The sequence below is a fragment of the Marmota flaviventris genome, chromosome 7 (genome assembly GCF_047511675.1).
Source record: "Marmota flaviventris isolate mMarFla1 chromosome 7, mMarFla1.hap1, whole genome shotgun sequence".
NCBI lineage: Eukaryota > Metazoa > Chordata > Mammalia > Rodentia > Sciuridae > Marmota > Marmota flaviventris.
Genome location: NC_092504.1, coordinates 93646920 through 93669790, shown reverse-complemented (window position 1 = coordinate 93669790; position 22871 = coordinate 93646920). Strand labels below are relative to the sequence as shown.

General features: G+C 35.2%; 1 protein-coding gene across 1 annotated transcript in view; it reads right to left on the bottom strand.

The window, feature by feature from the left end:
• Positions 1-9133: 9133 nt before the first annotated feature.
• Tacr3 (tachykinin receptor 3) overlaps positions 9134-22871 on the bottom strand; it is an 83631-nt gene continuing 69893 nt past the window's right edge. The window contains exons 4-5 of the mRNA XM_027935474.2: positions 11636-11832; positions 9134-9446 (exon numbers count right to left, since the gene is read on the bottom strand). Of these exons, the coding sequence (XP_027791275.2) occupies positions 9134-9446; positions 11636-11832 (510 nt within the window). The remainder of the gene's footprint in view (positions 9447-11635; positions 11833-22871) is intronic.

Sequence of the window (22871 nt, the reverse complement as noted above, 5' to 3'; positions counted from 1 at the left end):
CAACTCCTCCTCTGGGGCCGCATGGTCCTGAACTTCCTGCTATACCAGGGAACCCAAGTAATACCAACTCTTTCATCTGGGACATACCTGACAGGTTCTGAAGACAGTCAATGTCTCTTGACTCATAATAGAACCCTTGCAATTAACGCTACTCCCCATCTAGTCTGAAGTACTCTCCTCTTATTTTTTTTCAAGATATTTATAGAAGATTTTTGCCATTCTTATTGAATACCTGGCATCTGTGTTTGAAGAATTTCTACCTTATGAAACAGGTAGTCCTTCCCATTTTACAAGCAAAAACTCTGCTGCACATTTTTGCTGGCCTTGAAGCTAGGGGCAGGCACATTGGCTTAGGCTATACCAATTTGATGTAACTGCCTTACACTTTGGATTGAAAGCTTATTAGGCAAAGCAGAAGATCAGGAGAATCTGTTCCAATAGGGGTGGTGCCACAGTAGCACCAACATCCAATTTATAGAGACAGAAGCAGCAGCAGTTCCACCACAGTACCAGCTACTCAGTTTAGGCAATAAAAGTTTTGCAAACAAGAGTGATTATGTCCAGTTAATTCTGGTGGCAGTGTCACTAAGTTAATGGTTCCAGGTGTGATTTGTGTGTTGCCAGTATTTGCATGGCTCCAGGCTTGTTCTTCTAGAACGTGGAGACAGTTTATGAGTTTCCTGATGTGTTCTATAAAATTCCTTTTGTCTAAGATTACTGGAGTTCATGTCTATTGCTTACAAATAAAAACATGGAATCCCTGAATTATTGTTTTTTAATGATATGGTTGGCATCATATTTCAATATGCATCTGTGTCTGGGATAAATTCTGTCCATGGACTGAGTGAGATGTTTCTAATGGAAATTTTTATGTCCAATTCCAGTTATGTTCATCATAAGGGGAAGCATGACTTTTTAAAAGCCTGTTGCATTTGTAAAGAAAACTGGATTTATCACTTTTTTGAAAGTTCTTTGTTAAGGACCATACAACCAACTCTTTTGCTTTCTGATTTGATGATTTTTTTCATAGGTCTTTTTAAAAAAATGGTATAGGCTGTTGATGTTTTCATTAGACTTTTGCTTCTCGAGATCCTTATTCTTTTTTTAAAAAAACCTGTTTTTGATATGTTTTCACATTTAAAGTATTCAATTTTGTAGTTGTTAATGTATTTCAGATTTGTGTAACTAACAAAATTATCTGATTTTAGAATATTCTCATGAAACCAAAAAGAAAACTTGTGCTCATTAGCAGTTACTACTCTCTCTCTTTCACTTTCCTCTCTCTTCGAGCACTAGGGTAACCTGGAACCTAAGAATCTACTTTATTTCTCTGTTCTCTTCATTTCCTATAGCTGGAATCATATAGCACATAGTCTTTTGTGGCTGATTTCTTTCATCTATCATTTGGATTTGAGGTTCATTCATGTGGTAGCACAAACCAGGATTTAATTTCTTTTATATATTGCCAAATATTTGATTTCACTGGAATTCTGTTTTATCTGTTCATCAGTTGGTAGGTATTTGGGTTTGCTTAGACTTTTTAATCTATTATGAATAAAGCTGCAATGGATACCTATGTACAAGTTTTGAGTGGACATTTCGTTTCTTCTTTGGGTAGATACCTGTGAGTAGAATATCTGAGGTCCTATGGTAACTTTGTTTAAAAGATCAAGGAACTTCCAAATTGTGCCACATAGGCTGTACCATTTTACCTTTAATTTAATTTTAATTTTCCTACATTGAAATCATTGTATTTCTTTACATTCTTGTCAAACTATGCTATTATCTTTCTTTTCTATTTCAACTATCCTAGTAGGTGGTATCTTGTTACGGTTTTGATTCATATTTTCCCTATTGGTCAAATGGTTCTGAAGACTGAGAAATCTCATCTGGCTGTGTGCAAGATGCAGATCCAGGAAATCTAGTGGTGTGGTTCTGTTGTGGGGACAAACGAGGCAAGGCACCAAAGACAGCAGGAAACAGTTTTATTTGGCTGCAGCCAGGTTCAGAGGGCAAAGCTTTTGCTGTAATCAATTAATCCCCTGAGCCCCGAGTTCAGGGAGTTTCAGAATTTTATACCCAGCATGTAAGGGTAGGGGCTCAGAAGTTCACAATCTGCAGAAGTTCACATAAAAGCAGCTTTTTCTTTCACTGTTCTGGGCAAGTTAACTCTTCAAGGACAACACCTGAGAAGGGGAGAGCTTCTTCTTCCCTTTTTTTTCTCCCCTGCCAGCTGTTACCATGGAGCCCATTTGTAACTTATCTTAAAAACGTAGACATCTCTGTGAAGCCCAGCTCAAGGCCAGAGGCCTTGTTTGCACATTTCTTCAAAGTACATTTGTGAAAAACCAGTAAGAGGGTGTCCAGCACCTGGAGTGCTGGTATCTTCTCGGCCAGTGGCCAAGTAAACAGGGTGACATGAAAATAGGAAGTTTATCTACATTGCACTTTTTTGCAAGGACTCTTTTTCTGACAGTCCTAAAATCAGCCATGGTGAAGGGGGCTTTTCCATGGAGAAAGGGGAGGCCACTTTAGTTCATCTGAGTCTGATGCTAGTATGAGGGTAGGAAAAGACCAATATTTTTATTCCATCAGGCAGAAGACGCAATTCTCCCTTCCTCCACCTTCTATTTTATTTGGATCCTTAGTTGGATGATGCCCATTTTCATTCTCATAGGCAATTGCTTTGTTTGTTTGTTTGGGGGAGGCTAGGGTGGAGGGGGTGCAGTGAATTGAATACAGGGACACTTGACCACTGAGCCACATCCCCAGCCCTATTTGGTATTTTATGGAGAAACAGAATCTCAATGAGTTGCTCAGGGCCTCACTAAGTTGCTGAGGCTGGCTTTGAACTTGGATCCTCCTGCCTCAGCCTCCTGAGCAACTGGGATTACTGGTATGTTCCACCATGCCCTGTTTTTCTTCTGTTCTCTTTTCCAGAAACACTTTAGTTATACCCAGAAATAATTTTTATCCAAGCATTTGAGCACCCCATGATCCCATCAAACTTACACATACATACAATGAACCCTTGCAGTTGTTTAAGAACAGGCTATTTAATTTCTATTTCTAACTTGTGAATCTTTCATTTTCCCTTGTTACTGATTTCTAGCTTCACTCCATTTTTGCAAGATAGGATATGTGGTATGATTTCAGTATTTTTACATTTTAAGGCTTGTTTTATTGAGTAAAATATCATCTATCCTGGAGAATATTCTGTGTACATGTAGAATTATATATATCCTGATGTTCTGAGTGGAGGGTTCTGTATATGTGTGTTAGCCATAGTAGTTCATAATATTGTTCGAATTCTCTGTTTTATTATAGATTATCTGTCTAGATATTCTCTTAATTTTTGAAAGTGGTATTACCAAAATCCCCAATAGTCATTGTTTAGATGTGAGGTGTCCTCCAAAAGCTCATGTGTGAGATAACGCAAGAAAATTTATAGGTGAAATGATTGGGTCGTGAGAGCCTTAACACAATCAATGAATTACTCCCCTGATGGGATTAACTGAGTGGTAGCTGAAGGCAGGTAGCATTTAGCTGGAGGAGGTGGTCATTGGGGGCTACCTTGTACATGTTCCATGTATTCCCTTCATTCTTTCTTTTCTACTCCTCAGTCTAGATAATTTCACATACACTATCACCAAATTCTCTCTTTCTCTTGCCTACTGAAATACTGTTGAAATTCTCCAGAGAAACTTTCATTTTACTTGTTCTTTATAGCTCTAGAACTTCCATTTAGTTGGTTTCGAGAAATTCCATTTCCTTATTGATATTATCATTTTTTATACCAATTTGCTGGCTCATTTTGGTTCTTTGTCCATGGTTTCCTTTAACTCTCTTAACATATTAAAAATGATTATTTAAAATTATCTGCCTAATAAGTTGAATAGAGCAGAAGAACACTAAATAAGTTTTAAAAGTGTGAAGGATTTCTTAATGCTCTGAGTGTGTGATAAGCTAATAAAAATGTCTTTCTTCTCTGTCCCCTGTTATAAGGAATTGGTAGAGGATGCTTGGCTTGCATTGAAAGTTGGAATGAGAGACTAGGTCAGGGGAGATGTCCTTGTGACTGCTAGAATCATAGGCAGTGAGGGTCATTGTTAGTACCTGAACTGGAAATGTTCCTGGGCACTGATGCTCAGAGCACCAGGTAGGAGACACTAAGATTTAAGTCAGAGGAGCTTCAAAGTAAACTTTGAAAGAAAACTTTCTGCCTTTTCTCCCTTATCTATCAGCCTCTAATGGTTAACATTCTTATTTCTGAACCTGCATATAACCATACTTACCTGCATCTCTCTAAAGAAGTGAATTTAGTTTTACATGCTGAAAGGCACTCCTTCTGTTGATTGGCCATGTCCAACCCTTCACCTATATAGCTTTCCATATTCAGGGACCAGGGACAGGTAGCAAATTCCCAGAACACATGTATACAAACCATGAGTTCTCATTGGAACTCTGAAAACAGCCCAGGGTCAAGTGATAAAAGTCCTTAAGTCTTCCCATAGCTCCTCAAAGAGCTTTGTATGGAGGTAGAATGGTACAGGCAAAAAAGGGTTTGTCTAATATTTTTCTACATGCTCCCAATAATAATGATGATGTTTTAAATATTTTTTTTTCCTGGTTGGCTTTGTCCTTTTTATATATTAACTCACTTAACCCTCACATTAGCTCTCTGAGGAAATTATTATATTTCTTTTTATTACAGGTACATTAAGTGAGGCTCAGAGCAGAGAATCAAACACTCAAAGTCCCCCAGATATCCATTAGGGGGCTCAAATTTAAACTGGAGTCTGTTGCTGGGAATAGGCTGGATGCCATAGTTATAAAATGCTCTATACTCGGCTACGTATGCTTTAGGTTCTATTCCTGTTTCTTTGCTCCTATTCCCTCTACAGAATAATTTTTCTGTACCTTGATAACTTTGCTCCCTTAAATGATTTGTTTGAATCCAGGAAACTTACAAAAACTGGACATTTTTATGATGAAAAGAAAGGGAGGTAGCACACGTTGTTTTGTGTGATAGTTAGGTGACTATGTTTACAAAAGATGAGACCCTCCATTACATATGTTTTAATAACCAACAGGAAAATTGGTATTTTTAATTTTTCATATCATTTTTAATGTATTCAAAGAAAAATACTGAAATTAAATCTATTACATAATACCATATATGCAAAGGACATCAATTGATTAAACATACTCAGTATGATTACCACACTTGAAAATACTATGTTCACTAGCTACAACTTTTATATACATTTATTTCTTGTATGCATATATTTTCCACTATATATATATATATATATATATATATATATATATATATATATATATATTAAATCACACAATTAATGACCTTGTATAGCTCGAGTGGACATTATTCTCCATTCCTGTTTGGCTTGAAGGAAAATTATTACAATCTTATTATTCTACTAGGCCAGTGTCATGCTTGATTTCCTGAACTTTTGGCACCTTGTCAAAGACAAATGGAACTCAAATTGTTACTGTTAGATGTTTAGCTGCAAATTTATATTTGATGGAGTAATTTATCAAACACTAATCAAAGGTTTTCCAAGTAAATTCTGTATTAACAAAAGTGAAATCAAATTTTGAGCTGGCCTTCATTGATTTTTCACATTTATCTTGTGTTTCCAAATCTTGATACTTGACACTATGCTTCTTGGTATTTCGTATGTGTTATAAGATTGGAGGTACTTTGAAGTCAGATGTCTGTTTATAAGAGATTTTCAGGAACTGGAATAGAATATGAATTTGGCTGCTAGGTCAGAAATGTCACTATTATGAGGTTGGGAGGTGGAATAGTGGAATAAAGAAACAGCACACTGAACCACCAAAAAATCCCAAAAAATAAATAAATAAAAAATGATGTTAGATCAGATTATACAAGAACCATGTTTATCTGCTTTTCCCTTGCAGATAATTTCAAACACCTTGTTCAGATGCAAAATAATAAAAAACATAATATTTTCATTTGCTTTTTTTCTTTTAAAAAGAGAATATTTAAAATGATGCAAGACATTTCAGATTTCTCTCAAAATATTTCAGATTTTTCTGATGTTGAGCAAAATCTTAAATAAAAAACCTATGACATTTTATCTATCTACTCAGTATTCTGAGTCAGTGTTTTCTTGCAAACAATGAAGATTCATGCTGAACTTTAATATCAGCATACAGTGAATCTTGGAGGCAAATTCTTCTAAAACCTGGCAAATATGAAACACTGATTTAAAGTGATTTTTTTTATTTATTTAGAGTGATTACTGTTGAAACTGATTTCCATATGTACTATTCTGTAATCCTTAGTGTCGATTCAGACAAAAGATTGAAACTCTTACCTCTTTCATTCATTTACTTCATTATTATTATTGATTACATTTTTGAACTTAAACTCTGCCTTGTATATCTTGGTTTAAGAGTCATGAATACTGAATGAATGATGTCAATTTTCCTCAAAAGTATTAAAAAGATACCATCAGGCCTCAAGTATTTCTATTTCACTAGAAGGGATGGTGTTCAGTGAAGGAACAGCAAATCTACTCAAGGGAAAAAAAAATTCAAACCAACAAACAAAACTGACCAGGACAATAATTTTACTCAGAAATGTCTTAGCAAATTCCACTGAATTTTCCTAACAGGTGTGAAGGCCAGGAGTTAGATTTTTCAAGTGTATTTTGGGTGGTGGCTGTTGATATGAAATTTGAAGGCCAAACTTCATATTTGTATTCTATAGCTAAATATTTCCCATGTGTCCTGTACATTAATTATGCCAGGCCCATATCATTCGTATATTTAAGAAGAAAGTTACACCTGAATTTACATACTAGACTTTTTTTTTGACATTTTTACGTTTGATAAGCATTAACATTTTTAAATATGAACATTAAAAAAGGCATTATATTCAAACAATTAGATACTAAATAATGAAATTTGATTAAAACATGCACACAAGCTTCCTGGACTTTACTGATTTATTTATGACAACCCTCTAATTACCATTTACTATTTCAAAATTAATTTTTAATTTAATTTTTTAAAAGTTGTTATATTTATTGTACAATAATATATGCCTGAACACTCATGTATGCATTTTATATGCTTCCTTTTGTTTATTGGTATCATTAAAAGAAATTCAACTCGAACACATCTGGTTAAGTTATTTAGACTTTTAACACGTTGAAACAATTGATTGATTTTGGCTCCAAAATAGGGAGGAGGATTGAAAGATTAATATGATAGCAATCTACCATGATTTGCCATTGAATAATTGCTTTTATCCTGTTCTTCAAAAAGATATTGGTTCTAATATTGACCAGTCAAGTAAAATGTTACAGGTAATTATTTGGACAATTTAAAAAATGTAATGATATTTTAAAGAAGTTTTAAACTACACATCCACGTTCTCAGAAAGTTTGTGATTTTATTGGACAGGATTGACAGTATTCCCAATTTAAGGAAAGATGATTTCTAAGGACTGAGGTCTGGAAGATAAATTCTTTACTCAGCTGTTCATTGTTTTGTTATGGGTCTCAGAAATGTGCCTACATATCCATCTATTTGTTTATCTATCTATTTATCTATCATCTGTCAATCAATTTTCTGGTAATAAAAGGGCTTTATTTCTTTCCAGAGAAAGTTGGGGTTAGCTAAACAAGGAAGAGGTCTTTGTGTGAAAGGGTGATTGTTATTCTCTTGCTCACCTGACATTAATTAGCTCATATGTATCCAAACTATTCTAAAGCTTTTGTTTCTAGCACTTGACTTACCTCTCTACATCTTTTCTGATTTACTTGTAGGTATAGTAGTATTTTCAGTTACGTTTTCTTCTTTAACTCCTACAACATTTTTTCCCCATAAAGACTGGCACTCGAAACATATTCTGATGTGTTCCACTAGTCCTTGCTTCTTTTTAAATTAGGGGAGTAGAAAAGTACACAGTACTATTGATAAAGTTAATTCTAAAACTTTTTCCTTGGACTAGAGGTGACAAACATCTGCCTTTGAAGCTAGCAGATGTTTCTGTCTCTTCATACCTATGAATGACTTTCTGTAGTTCTTGTCTAATAATTGGTAGCTAATTATAGAGGCAAATGGGATTCTCCTCTTCTGCATTAGAAGGCATCTTTAGTATTATATAATCTACGTAATTTTTAAAAATCTGTGAAAAATAAAACAGAAGAATCTAGGAATTCTCTTTGTCCTTTTAAGGTTCTCAAGTTGACTATATCATAGATTAGCATTTAAAATACATAGTCAAAATTAGGTGATTATTTTTTTCTTTTGAAGTCACTTTCTCAGAAAAAATAATTCAGAGAATAATATGTCTATCTGCCTAATGACTTGATGTGATTTTATTTTCTGTTAAGTGTCTTGCAGGAAATCTTTAAACCTTTAACAGCTTTCATGCCACAAAATGAATTTTCTTGAAAAAGGTTTTTTATTACTTCCTATTTTCTGAGGTTAATTTTCCATCACTCTTATGGGAAAAGGAGCCATTGAACTTTTCCATTCTATAGCTGTAGATGAAAAGTTTCATTTTATGTAGAGTTTGTTTTTCCTTACTCAAAATATATTTTAAAGCTTCTTTAATCTTTTGGGAAAACTGTATGTCATTTTAGTATCACAAATGTATACTGTAGTTTTTAAATGAGAGAAACTTGACAATTGTCAAGGTTTTTAAAAATATTTCTTTAGTTGTAGATGGACACAATACTTTTGTTTTATTTATTTATGTGGTGTTGAGGATTGAATCCATTGCTTCACTCATGCAAGGCAAGCGCTGTAGCACTCATCTATACAACCCCAGCCCTCAAGTATTTTTTAGATATATATTTTTTGCTGCATATAATAATTTAGAGTTTTTAAAGAATGTACTTACATCCAGTTCATTTCTTTTTCTTGTGTGTGGGGGGAAGGCTTAATATCTTAGTAGGGTCTTTGTTATATTTACATGCTTTCTTTCTTGACTTAAACATAGCTGCCTAAATAAAGTCATCCTCCTGCTTCCAGAGGGTATGCAATACAATACTGATGATAGGCAGGAGAACGGGGACCTATGCTGGCACCGTGATGGCCTCACACAAATCTTTCACCTCAGGAAATGGCCTTATGAATACTCCTCCACAGAGGTGTAGGGTGAGCTTATGAAACTGGAGGTGGTGGAGGCCGACTTGGAATCCCCGCGGGAGCAGCCACTGATGCTGGGGTCTCGGGGTGTGGCTCTTTTCTTCCGAGTGGATTTGGTGTTGTCGGTGTCACTGGGGTCGAACGCCACTGTCACCGACTCCATCCTGGTCACGGTGTACAGGCTGCTTTGCCGAGTTGGGTGAAACCTGGTGGTTTTGAGCTCTAGCTCATCATAGCTGGAAACCTGGATGAAAGGACACCAGCGGAATGCTCTCTTGAAGCCAGCTCGAAATCTGAGGAGAAGAGGGCCACAGAAAGAAAAAGTTATGTTTTCATAATGGACATTTTCTCCAGCTGCCATAGGAAACCTTACTGAAGGCAGTTAAGCCTGATTTTCTACCCAAATTCAGAACCTATGCCATGGTATTAGTATTAGTCTTCTCAGTTCTTGTTTGAATAGAATCTTAATTTCTCATCATTGAGAAGGAAGTCATCAAATAGAAAAGGAAAAACACCAGGTTATTAATATGCCAAAGAAACTAGTTTTCTGCACTAATTTTATACATTTACATAAGTATAATTGAATTAATATGGCTGGTTGTAACACTTCAAATGGAATACTGTGTTTAAAAATAGCTTCTCCACAAATAATTCCCATTTATAAATTATAACATCATTTAATGGTAGAATTAATTGTTAATCTTAATGGTTTTTAACCTAATTATATCTGAAAGAGTGAAATCCTTGTTTTGGCAGATGATTAAATGAAGTTTAAAAGCAACGTGTTGCTTGTGGGGTAGCTTAAATTAAGTGACTTATGCAATTAGTGAAAAAAGAGTAAGAGTTAATTAAGTATTTAACAAACTTAAGGCACAGTGTGGTGGAGCCCCAACTGGGAAGAGAGTTTAGGATTTGGCTTATGCAGCTATTTTTATTAAGACCCATTTCTATTAGTGCATAAAACCTCCTGGACATTGTCAACTTTGTGAAATTTAGGCATGCCACTCTATTTGTGGAACATAGAAACAAGTTTTTTTTTTTTTTTTTTAAATCTGATAACCACATTTTACTTTTTTTGTAGTCCTTTTTTTTGGGCTAAAGTAATTTTATTGCAGTCGAAATTCATTTTGTTCACATAAGCAGATGTATAAATTATGTCTCATTTTCATTTTTCATTAGAAAGTGATAGCTTCTTAGTGAAAAATAGAAAAAAAAAGTCCTATCTAAGTAAATTTCAATGAGAAGTTACTGTTATTTGACCATAGGTGACCAACACTGATATGATAATATGTATGCTATTTATGCATTGATCACTAAAAGACCTGTAATCTCATTTTTTTCTATATTCTAATCATTGTGCTAAAAATTTCACATACTTTATCTAATTTAATCTCACAACCACCTTTGAAGTTGATATTATGTTCTATGTTGCAAGTGGGGAAACTCAGGCTCAGAGAACATTTCATGCTTACATAGCTGGAATACTAGTTGTGGATTTGAACCTAGATCATTTTAACTTTAGTATCTGTGATCTTAACTTCCCTACAGAGAAGACAAGGGTAGACCCAAATCAATTAACTCATTTTTTCTTCTTGAGATAACAATGGCTGAAAAACCTAATCACATCTGTTGTTTTGCCAGGCAAAGTCAGGCTCCTTTTTTCTAGTCTTAAATTTGAATATAAGTGTGCTGATTTTTTTTTTTTGTATCAGGTGCTTGACCACTGAAGAACATCCCTAGACCTTTTTATTTTGAGAAAGAGTCTTCCTAAGTTGCTGAGGCTGGCATTGTACTTGTGATCCTCTTGCTTCAGCCTCCTGAGCCACTGGGATTACATGTATGCACCACCACTCCTGGCTAAGTGTCCTGATATTTTAAAAGCTTTATGAACATTTTTCCCTTTCTCCCTGACTTCTTTACAATCCATCTCAGTGGAAGCTGCATCCTCTAGAAATCACCCCTCATTGTTTCATGGGAAGGAGGACTAGGAGACTAGGATTCTCCTTGTCCTTCCTGTTTGTTATCTCACTCTCACAGCAACATCTATTTTAAAGTCGGTTTATGAGACATCTTTTCTAACACAGCCCATTCACCTAAGTCATCAACTCTCAATCTTATAGGCATTATCTGTGCACCTTTATTTCCTTGAAGATTCGAATACATTTTCAATTCACCACTTTTAATCATTTCTTTTTCCTTGGCAGGTAAAATTCTGAAGAGTTTGGAGAGAGAAGTGGCCCACATACAAAAAATGTCCAATTATAACTTCTTCAAACACTGTTTTGAGCATGTAATTTTTAAATGTGACATTTTGTGAAGTAGGGTGAACTCCTTAAAAACCAATCTCTGTTCTCCTCTCAGCAGATCTTTACATTCTCCTGTCTTTCTGTATTTTAAATTAGCACCAAGAAACGGGCACAACATGTACTTCCAGCAAAGGCAGGGGTGATAAAAAGCTTGATTGGGTGGGTTCATTTTTTACCTCTTATTCAGACAGCAGTAGATGATGGGGTTGTACATGGTTGAGCTCATTGCCAGCCAAAAGCTGGCCAGGTAGACCTGCTGGATGTATTTCCATCTATTTAATTGTTGATAGATCGCAGTGAGAATGAAGTAAATATGATAGGGTAGCCAGCAGATGGCAAATGTCACCACAACGATGATCATCATTTTTACAACCTGGAAAGAAACAAAGAAGTCATTTTTAAAAATTTTTAAAAATTAGGCATAATAGTTCTAATACCTTACTGCAAATACCAGTATAATTAAATATATCAAATACACAGTATGCCTAAGGAATAGTCAATATATTAAAATGGTGAATATACCATAGAAATTCATGCATGTATACACACATATATGTAAAGATATACTATGAAGCATAAACATGCACATATATAAATATGTATGTATATAAATATGTGTATATATGTGTGTGTACATATATACATATGTACACACACATATACAACACACACACACACATATATACATGTATTGGAAAGAGATAGCTAGTCAGCTAAGGTAAATCTCAAGAAAGCATAAAGTAGTTTGGGTTAACTTTCTGTTTCTACCTACTCAAATGAATGAAAAGCACTAATGCAAACATAAACAAATATATTTTAATTGACCTGAAGAAAGTAAGTGTTTTCAGAATCATACAGAGCCTGGGGAGAGAGAAACAGGAGCTAGATATGGCTGTGCTAGACTGTCACATGGAGAGATTCATTTAGAGAAACTGACTAAGTTACTCTGGAGGCACATTGGGATGCAAGGGTTAAGCTGGTTCTTCATTATTATAGTCTGTCCAACGGCTTAAGGATATTCGGATTATTTGAAAACCATGTTCACTTTGAAACCTTCTGAATATTAATTTGGTTTCTCATATTATATTGGGGAAGGTCTCCCTGAATAGTGATTATGAATACTCACAAGAATCTAAGGAAATTTCACTAACTTTAAAATCCATAAATAGGCAAATGGCTTATATAACTGATATTTATCCATTGGCTCTTATGAATTTAATAAGCATAGGCCATTTCTTTTTATTTCAAAGTTTTGAACCATAATATCCTGGAAAGCTTTGGCCTATGTAGAATGTAACTTTTATTTCTTCTGTACTTGGTCATGAATTCCTGAAAGGCAGAGAGAACCCTGCACTAGTATGGTCACTGGCATATTGATGGTCATAAACAGATGAAGAATGTTTGAATGATGAATGGCAATGTACAGTTTGTAACAGGAGGTTGAATAAGAGGATGCTTCATGAGTCTCTAAATCAAATAATTTTTTTTTCTATATTTCTGTATCTACAAGAAAGGTAGACTCAAAGTCACTCAAAGCAATATAGCTTTATGCGTAAAATAGAATTAAATTTTGATGCACAAGGTCCTGGGTTCAATCCCCAGCACCACAAAAATAAATAAATAAATAAACAAACAAAACAAGTTAATTAATTAATTAATTAATATTCCTGAATTATATCATTTAATATTTCTCACTGTTAATCAGTCTCCTAAATTTGTTCTTTATGGGAATTTGGAAGTCATAAAATATTGGAATAAAATATATTCAACAAAACACTTTTGAGGCTTATCACAGTCAGATTAACACAAATCAGAAAAAAAATCTGATATATGGCCTAAGAGACATCTTAGGACAAGGGAACTACATTATTCATGAGCTGGACTTGTCATTTGACTGAAAGTCGTGAATTTGGATGAAAGTTGGCAAGGTCAAGAATCATGAGAGACATTGTTCTAAAATAGACACAGCATGAAATGGATCAGTGTGGAAGGCAAAGTTTCCCTTGAGGTCTAAACACTACCATTCAGGTGACTAGTACTGAGCAGATGAAAAACTGGGCATCAGAGCAGAAAATTCAGGTCAATAGCTCACAGAATGTCATCACTGGCCACCCCATGCAGTTATTTGATTTTCTCAGTGTTCTTCAAATTACATTTTTTTTCCTGAAGAACTACATTCAGATTTTTGAACTTTTCCTCATATATCTTATTCATATATTTGTGGAATCAAAGTCAGTTCCATATTTTATCTAAGTTATGTGATATAGTACATATGTAACATTTTACTGTCTTATAGTTGCACAATATGAAACTGAGACAAAGACTAAAAGATTTGACCGTTGCAATTCGTGGAACTAAGTTAGGGTCTTTAAAACTCAGACTATTAAATCTTCTTTTATTCCTTCTTAAAGTTGACAACATGTTGAATACCAGTTGGGTGTAGAAAATAATTTTCGGAAATATAATAGAGGATCCGTTCCTTACCCTGAAGTTTGTAATATAATGAAAAAAAAAGTAAAATCATTGTAAAAATGCATAGAAATGTGGTGAGTACAAAAATTTGTCAATAAAATTGAAAATACTATTTACAAGAATGTACATGTTTATTACAATGAAGAATGGCTGAATGCATACCTGCTAACTACAGGGTTGGGGAGATTAGACTGAATGAGATGGTTCTATTGACGTTTTCATTCTTAACTGTGGAAGCAGCCTACTATTTCTGGAACAAAATAGGCAAGCTCCCGCTCCAGATTATGCTCCCTGACTTCCCCCTACCTGGAGCCCTCCTCTGCCAATTATTTCCACTGGCTTACTTGCTCATCTCCTTTAAGCATCTGCGTATTGTCAGTTTTCTGTGGTTCCTGTTTTCACGAGTCTATTTAAAATTGCAATCTGTTATTCCAGCACAGTCAGAGGCCCTTACCTTGCTCCTTATTTTCAGTTTAAGTGTTCTGTTTATTCTCCTACTAGAATACAAAAGATCAGGACTTTCCTGCTTGTTTTGTTCACTGATGTATTCTAGGCACCTAGACTGGACTTCAGAAATAATAGGTGCCAATTTTGTTTTAATTAAATGAATGAAAATAAATATAAAATTAAATAAATTAAAATACTGGTTAAGTAATGTCTAAGATTTCATTCATTTGTTAATTACTGGTATCATTTGCTCCCTAAATGTAAAATGGACATGTGTGTATAAAATGACCATGCCAGGGTGGCTATTTCCCATTCTGGCAAATAAATTCAGGTAAAGAGAATGAATGCAAAAACAACAGAAGCATATGTTGTTTGGGTGCTTCAAAACATTAAATTTCATTCTAAATAAATGTTAAGAGCAAGAAAAGTATGACAGTGAAATGTGTCCTCTAATACAGATGGACACAAACTGTCTATGCACAAAATTATTTCCCAACAATAGCAAAAATCTACTAAAACTATCTGATTCTTTTTAAGAGGCTTCCAAGTAAAAACCTGGAAAAAGTCTAGGAAAACATGGACAAAATTAAAATGTATGTGGAGGTACAGCAGAGGTTTTAGATAATTTCTGATTCATGTAGGTAGGATATTTAGGACCTTCTGGCAAATTATTTAGAAAAATATTTGAAGATATTTAGGAAAAGCCAAAAAGACCATAAAAGAAAGTCTCTTCTAGAGTGAAACAATTGTTATATTTTTGTTTCTTTATTTCTATAAGATACTGTTACCTCAGCACCCTGCTCACAAAAATCATACAGAGTTACCTCAAGTATTGAACTTTTGGGATCCTAGTTTTGATATAATTACAAAGGTCGTCTCTTGGGTGGGAGAAATTGTTTTGCTTTGTGAGATGCTGAAACCACAAAATTGCGATTATCATCCTGATAAAATGCTGAAGGAAGAAAACCCTGTTTGAATTATAAAAAAAAAACCCCAAGTCTGAGCAGCATTAAATAATAAAAAATGTGTAAATGCTGTGAGCAGATACCACTGTGTTGTGTGGCTGGAGAATGACGCTAGAGAGCTATGAATGCAGAGATGGAAAGGGGATTAGATGGTAGAGTCCTGAAGTCTTAAGATTTTCAGGCAAGATGAGGGTCTGGGATAGAGAAGATTCAAATTTTTCATTGTGTTTCAGCAATTTTTTTTTTTTTTTTTTTGTAACTGGACTTAAAGGTTGATTGATATTCGGTATTTCTTGAGGCTGATAGACATATCCTGCTTCTGAGGCAATGGGAGTTATTTTCCATGGCAACATGTATGTTTCGGCCATTTGTTGTCCTTGGTGCAGGAACTTACTAGTAGAAAGAGAAGTGTTGTAGCCCTTATTAAAGTTATAGTGGAAACAAGTGATGTAGCCCTTATTGAAGTTAGAGTGCTGCTGCTGTTAGTGTTAAGAGTCCATTTTAACCATATAGGCTGGACTGAAATGCATGTTATAGTTAGTGTGAATAAATTTGGGGCATGTTTTCCTCATGTATCTAAGGGAAAAACATCTCTGATCTTTGTATTGTGTGCAAGTTAGTCTGAAATGCCTGCAGCTCTTCTCATCTATCACATTTAATTATAGAAGGATGAGTGATTTTAAGGTTTAGGTCATAAAAAATCAGTCTAGAAATTAAATAAAGTACTGCCAACCATTAAAATATCTAGGAGTCATATTTTTCAGTGCAAGATTTAGTCTTGTCTGAGCTAGAAATAGTTAATCTCATGTGAGAGGAAACTTCTAATCTTGGTTAGAATCTCCCCAGAGCATCTGATTTGAAGAACTATACCATGGGTCATATCCTACCACCTCTCTATACCTTCCATGTGCACATCTGTCCTGGAAGAGACCAATGCATTTCCTTAAGTGCAAATTATAGGACTGTTTATTTTAACCATAAATTATCCAGCTAAAATAACATTCTCAAGTATAAGTGATAAAAAAAAAACAACTGTTAACAAAGAACATCTACATTAGGGGATGGGGCTGTGGCTCAGTGGTAGAGCACTTGCCTCGCACATTGGGAGGCCCTGGGTTGAATCTTCAGCACCACATAAAAATAAATAAATAAAATAAAGTTATTGTGTCCAACTTAACTAAAAAAAAAAAAGAAAAGAAAAAAAAGAAATCTTACAATCCTTCTTCATGGGCTACTTAAGCTTGTTCAGTTTCAATGACTATATTTAAGAATTTCAGTCCCAGTGAGAAAATAAGAACTTAGTAAAGTTCTTATTAGAAACAGTGTGGGTTGTCCGGAGGATAAGTTGAATTTTTCTAGTAATTTAGTATTAGGAGAATATAAGCATATTATGTTAGTTTCATCCAAGAAACTGAACAGTTACACAATCCAACCAACATGTGCATCCAATTTATAATAGAATAAGGACTACACAAAATTAAGTGAAGCCCCAAACAATGAAAAAAAAAGCTTATGTGCACATACATGAAAAAGGACAATATTGCATATATGTATTGTTTTTAATCTATTTATTTACATTTCATTAGTCATATTTCATTTTCAGTCTCATTTTATTTTTCCACTGGAAACTTGGGCATTGAGAGTACTGTAGGAGTCTAGGTATATGAGGACTTTAAACCAAAGAGAGGGGTGCAGCCACATAGAGAAGATGAGTGGCATTAGAAAAGTCTGTACATTAAAGGAGAGGGTATAAAGATTGGTTTTACAGGATCATGACTATAAATTAGAGATAACTTGTAAGGGTTTGTTATGCCCTGAATTGTGCTCCCTTCAAAATTCATATGTTGAAATTCTGATGCCTGTGATCTCAGAGTGTGATTGTATTTGGATATGGGGTCTTTAAAAAGGTAATTCAGTTAAAAGGAAGTACTAGACCCCTAATCCAATATGACTGGTATTATTATAAGAAGACACACAGTCATACAGAGGCAGGATGGCATGAAGACACAGGGAGAAGACAGCCATCAGTATGCCAAAGAGAGAAGCCTGGGAAGAAAGTAACACTGTTGCCCTTTTGTTTCTTAGACCTTCAGCCTCCAGAATTGTGAGGAGATAAACTTCTATTGCCTACACCACCCTGTCTATGGTCTTATGTTGCCCAGCAAATTAATAGAGGCTTCTATAATGAGAAATAAGGTGCTGCTCTAACAAATATTTAAAAGTGTGAAACAGGCTTTGGAACTGGGTAATTGGTACAGGCTGAAAGAACTGTGAAATGTGAAAATAAACAAGCCTGGATTGCCTTGAAGAAAGAGACTGTTGTTAGAAAGATGGGTGAGAAAGGCAGTTCTAGTGAGCGAGCGCTCAGAAAAGGACAGTAGAGAAAGATTTCATAGTCTTAGTGATGTACATACTGAAATTGGGGAGTATCAAGTTCATTAGCAGAATATTGGTAGAAATATAAACATCAAAGATTCCCTGGAAAAGTCACCAATGGAAATGCAGAAATATTATTGAACATTGGGATGAAGACAGTTCTTGTAGAGTTGAAAAGAACTTGGCCAAATTGTTCTCTATTGTTTGTGGAAAGTAAAACTTGTAAGAGTGATAAACTTGGATATTTAGCTGAGGAGATTTCTAAGCAAAGCATGGAAGGTATAGCTTAGTTTCTCCTTGTTGCTTGTGGTAAAATGTGTGAGGAGAGAAATATATTAAAGAATGAATTGTTAAATAGATAATAACAAAAACTTGAAGACTTGGAAAATTCTCAGTCTCTCCATATAGCAAAAACTCATACTGGAAGTTCTGGAGAGAATACTGAGGATATGGCTAGACCATCATTTGATAGAGATTACAGAAGAATGGCTTAAAGACCTAATTTGGTATCTCAGCAGAAGTTCTCAATAGAGATGAATTTATTTCAGTAGAAAACTTTGAATGGAACGTGACAGAGTTGGGACAAAATGGAAAAGTTGCTAGACTGTTTTGATTTATAGGTTAGGCCAATAGAACTCTTTTGCTACAACCAGACATTATCTTTCAAGAAAAGGGAAGAAAGACCCCAAAGCAGTTCTGAGGTTGGCAGGGTTGCCATTGCCACTGTGGATTCAAAGATCACAAATTGTAAGCAGGGCATGGGGGATTGAGGCACTGACCAGGGCCAAGAGAGTAGAGTTACTGCCTTAGTGGGCCCAGAGGACATAGCATAGAAGTAATGAGGATTATTCTTCAAGCATTAAAATTTAATGAACTTTGTACTGCCAAGTTTCAGACTTGCTTGGGACCCATCATCCCCTTCCTTTTTCTAATCTCTCCTTTTTGGAATGGAAATGTCTATCCTTTGCTTTTCCTATCATTGTATTTTGGAAACAGATAATTTAATTGCCTACACAGGATCATAGCTAGAGAGAAATTAGGTTCAAAGATGAATCTTATACCTTGAGTCTCGCCCATACCTCAAAATGAAATATAATGAGATTTTTGAATTGAGAATTTTTAATGGAATGTGTGATGATTTGGGGACTATTTAGATGAAGTGAATGCACTCTGCATGTGAGAAGGACATAAATCGGGGTCACCAGAGGCAGATATGACAGTTGAATTGTATTTTCCCCAAATTTATATATTGAACTCCCAATCCCCATTAGCTTAGAATGTGACCTTATTTGGACAGAGAGTCATTCAAGAGGTAATTAAATTAAATTAAGGTGAGTTCATTAGGGTGGGCACTAATCCAATATGACTGGTGACCTTAAAAAAGATTAATGAACAGAGAAGGGAAGACCATGTGAATACACAGGGATGCCCATCTGTACACCTTAGAAGAAAAACCTACCCTGTTGGTACCTTGACCTCAGACTTCCAGCCTTCAGCATTGTGAGAAAATAAATTTCTGTTGCTTAAGAAATCCAATATAGGGTGTTTTCTTTTATATTTATTTTTTAGTTGTAGTTGGACACAATACCTTTATTTTATTTATATTTATGTGGTGCTGAGGATCAAACCCAGGGCCTCGCAGGTGCTAGGCAAGTGCTCTACCGCTGAGCCACAACCCCAGCCCCAGTATAAGGTATTTTGTTATGGCAGCCTGAGCAGATTCTCAAACACAATATTGGAGGTGCTGAGGACAGAATGTTATGCGGCTTCATTCTAGCAAAGTAAGAAGCAAAATAGTGCACAGGGTCCCAGTGAAAACAGACATCTCCAGAGAGGTTTAGATTGCCAGTAGAATTGCTTTCAGCAGTATAAGGGCTAGACCAGCAGTTCCACTTCCTCAGTTGGGCCTCTCTTGGGTTATATATTTTCTTCTTCACAAGCACTCCTTTCCATGCTAATTCCCTTGTAGCAGAAAGAATACAAGTACACAGAAAGCTGGCTTGCCGAGAGAGATGATAGATTTGTTTTAGTTTTTACACAACTCAAAAATCCATTTGAATCTGTCACTGGAGCTTAGATTGAAGAGCAGCCCTTTTGCTGATAGCAAAAGTCTTCTTAGTTATCACACTTGGGTATTCACCTTTGAAGGACTGGAGCTGACATGACTTGTTTGCTTTTAGAGTAAGAGAGTTAAAATAGAAAAGAGCCAGAAAACAACTTCTAGTGTTTAAAAAACAATAGAAGTGGATTTATTTATTTCAGGAGTCCAAATTGTCAAAACCAATTTCAACAATAATTTTTTTTGAAGTAAAACCCACATACTATAAACACTGGGACAGATTCATGTTTTTTGATTCATCTGTGACATTAGCAAAGGGAAGAATGTCAAATATGGTTTAAAAATGTGGTCCACTTTGTATCTCACAGAGTAACACAAAAATGTAATAAAAGTATGCTATTTATAACATATGGACAAAATGTATAAAATAATACCTACAAGAAGGTGTAATGAGAATGCAATTTTGAAATTTTTTGATCAATGTTTTCTGCTTACTCTTATTGAGCTGTGTAGGTTTGTTACCCTGTAACTTGACAAAATAGACAGCAAGCTCCTGCCTCTGCGTTTCCATTTTCTCTCTTAAAAATTCTTGAAGGTATGGTAGTATTTTCCTACTTTCCTGGCTATCTAAGGACTTTCTTTTTTGACTTTTCGAACATCTATTCCCCTATTTTTTCCTGAGTTACAATCCTGTGACCAATTTCTGTTGATGCAGATTCTGTGCTCAGCACACAGGAAAAGGGCTTCGCTCTGTCCATCAACTGGGTTGTTCTAACACTGATTTTGAGAATCACACAGGAAAATAACCCTGATAGTTATTTTGTCCTTTGAAAGAAAGAAGGCCAGAAGATAAGCATTGATGGATGAGTTAGTGGAATTGTGTCCATCTTTGATTTTAGTAAAAGGCTTAGTGTTTATTTAATTTTTTTTCAAATGCCTGAACTTATTTAATGTTCATGCCCAAAATCTCTGAACATGGAAGTCATTTCTCCAAATTATGGATGAAGGGCTTAAACCTAAGAAGGTGTATTCATTTGTCAAGTTCCCAAGGAAGTCCAAAGACAGGATTACTAAATCTCTTAAATCCTCATTTTGCATAAACCCAACTTCCAGGCTCCTTAGAAATAGCCCTTATTTCTTTCCTCTTTTATCATGCTCAGCAAGAAAGCAAAAGTATGAGGAAAGAAGTTGGAATGATGGTGTGGGTCGCTTGAAATTGGAGACTGGTTTATTTAAATCTACATGAATATGAATAGACTTCTCTGAATAAAAATTATGAAATAGAGATTCAATTCTTCAAATATTTTATGAGCTCATATGGTACAACCTACATTCACATTCTTCAATTAGGAAGAGCACATTTGAAGACAAATGCATAGGAAGTGTAAATCCTTAGCAATCTCACATATTCATTAAACTGGAAGCCATAAGGAAAGATCTACTGAAAGGATGTTTTAGTTCCAAATAAATAGCTACTGTTAGGGGGTTAAGTTCTTTGAAGCTCATAGATGAGGAGAACATCAAGAACATTTCTGTTTCAGTTATATTTCCTGGAGAAGAGGATGCAACAGAATAAACAGCTGTGACCTATAGCAGCCTGCTGGACACAGGCATGGGGCATCTCATCTCTCTCTGTCCTGGGAGCTGCATGGAGAGCTCTGGTAATTCGAAACTGTGACTGGTTTTTGGAAAAGGCTAGGGTCACCAGAACAACAGATGTTTTGCTATATGTTGCTGTAACTAGTCCTTTATAAACCCTTCTTATTGATTAATACACTGTAGCCTGAAATGTTGAGCCAGCTAATATCTTAAGATGCTTTTACCATTGACCTTTCATCTTGAATGTGTAAATACTTGATTTGCTTCTTGAAACAGCATAAATATAAATTATTCAAGATTATACTGTCCTGTACTGAACCTAGTAGAAAAACAGATCAGTCACCAAAAATGAATATTTTTGTCTTCAATATTTGATGAAGTAAGACAGTTGGTATATAAATGATGTGTTTGTTATCCTATGTGTACTTATGGTGAAGCAAATCTACAAAACTTGTACATGCTTCCCCCTTCACCTGGAATGCCTTGATCTCATTTCTTCATCTATAAAATATTCTACTGGGCAAGGCACAGTAGTGCATGCCTGTAATCCCAGTGGCTCAGGAAGTTGAGACAGGAGGATTACAAGTTTGAGGTCAGCCTCTGCAATTTAGTAAGACCCTAAACAACTTACTGAGATGCTGTCTCAAAAAAACAAAACAAAACAAACAAACAAAAAAAACCCAAACAAACAAACAAACAAAAAACCTCTTTTCTTCCTTGAGGAGGGGCACCTCAAGTCTACCCTGTGAATAGCCTCTATTTTTTACTTCTGGCATGTAGTATTAGATGCTTTCCAATTAGTATAAAACATCATACATACATTTTATAACATAGATAATTGGTATTGTCAAACCTGTTTATTAGGGCACAAGTATTATTTGTCTTTGTGTCCCCAGAACTTAGCATACTTCTTAGCATTCAGTAAATATCTGTTGATCAACGTATCTGATTTTCCCACTCATTTTATGAATACTTTAATTGTAAAGCACATCATTTATTTATCTTTGTCTTACCAGCGTTTATTTTTATCATGCAAGATCTCTTGAAAGAAACAGTATTTAAGCTTAAACCTAGAGAATGTTCAGGCAAAAGAGTGAAGGTCACATTATCCCTGTCCCTGATAACAGTGTGAATCAAGGCTCCAGAGTGGAAGAAACCTTGGTGGATTAAGCAAATGTGACCAAATATCACTGGAACAGAGTTTGTGAGTGACAAAGATACACAAAATTTAGTTGGTAGAGTAAGTTGCAGCAAGGTTCCACGAGGTCTTGTACATTATTTTCAGGGTGTAAATTGCTTTTAGGGGCTTTTAAAAATATATTGTGAAAACACTGAAAAATTGTAAGCAGAAGCATGAACATATTTACATTTTAAAGAACATCATCATTACTGGTGAGTGGAAAATGAATTTGAGGAGAACAAGTACAGACCTGGGCAAATCTGTTGGAGAGGTTGTTGTAATGGTCCTGGTGCTCAGTGACAGTATTTTGGAGA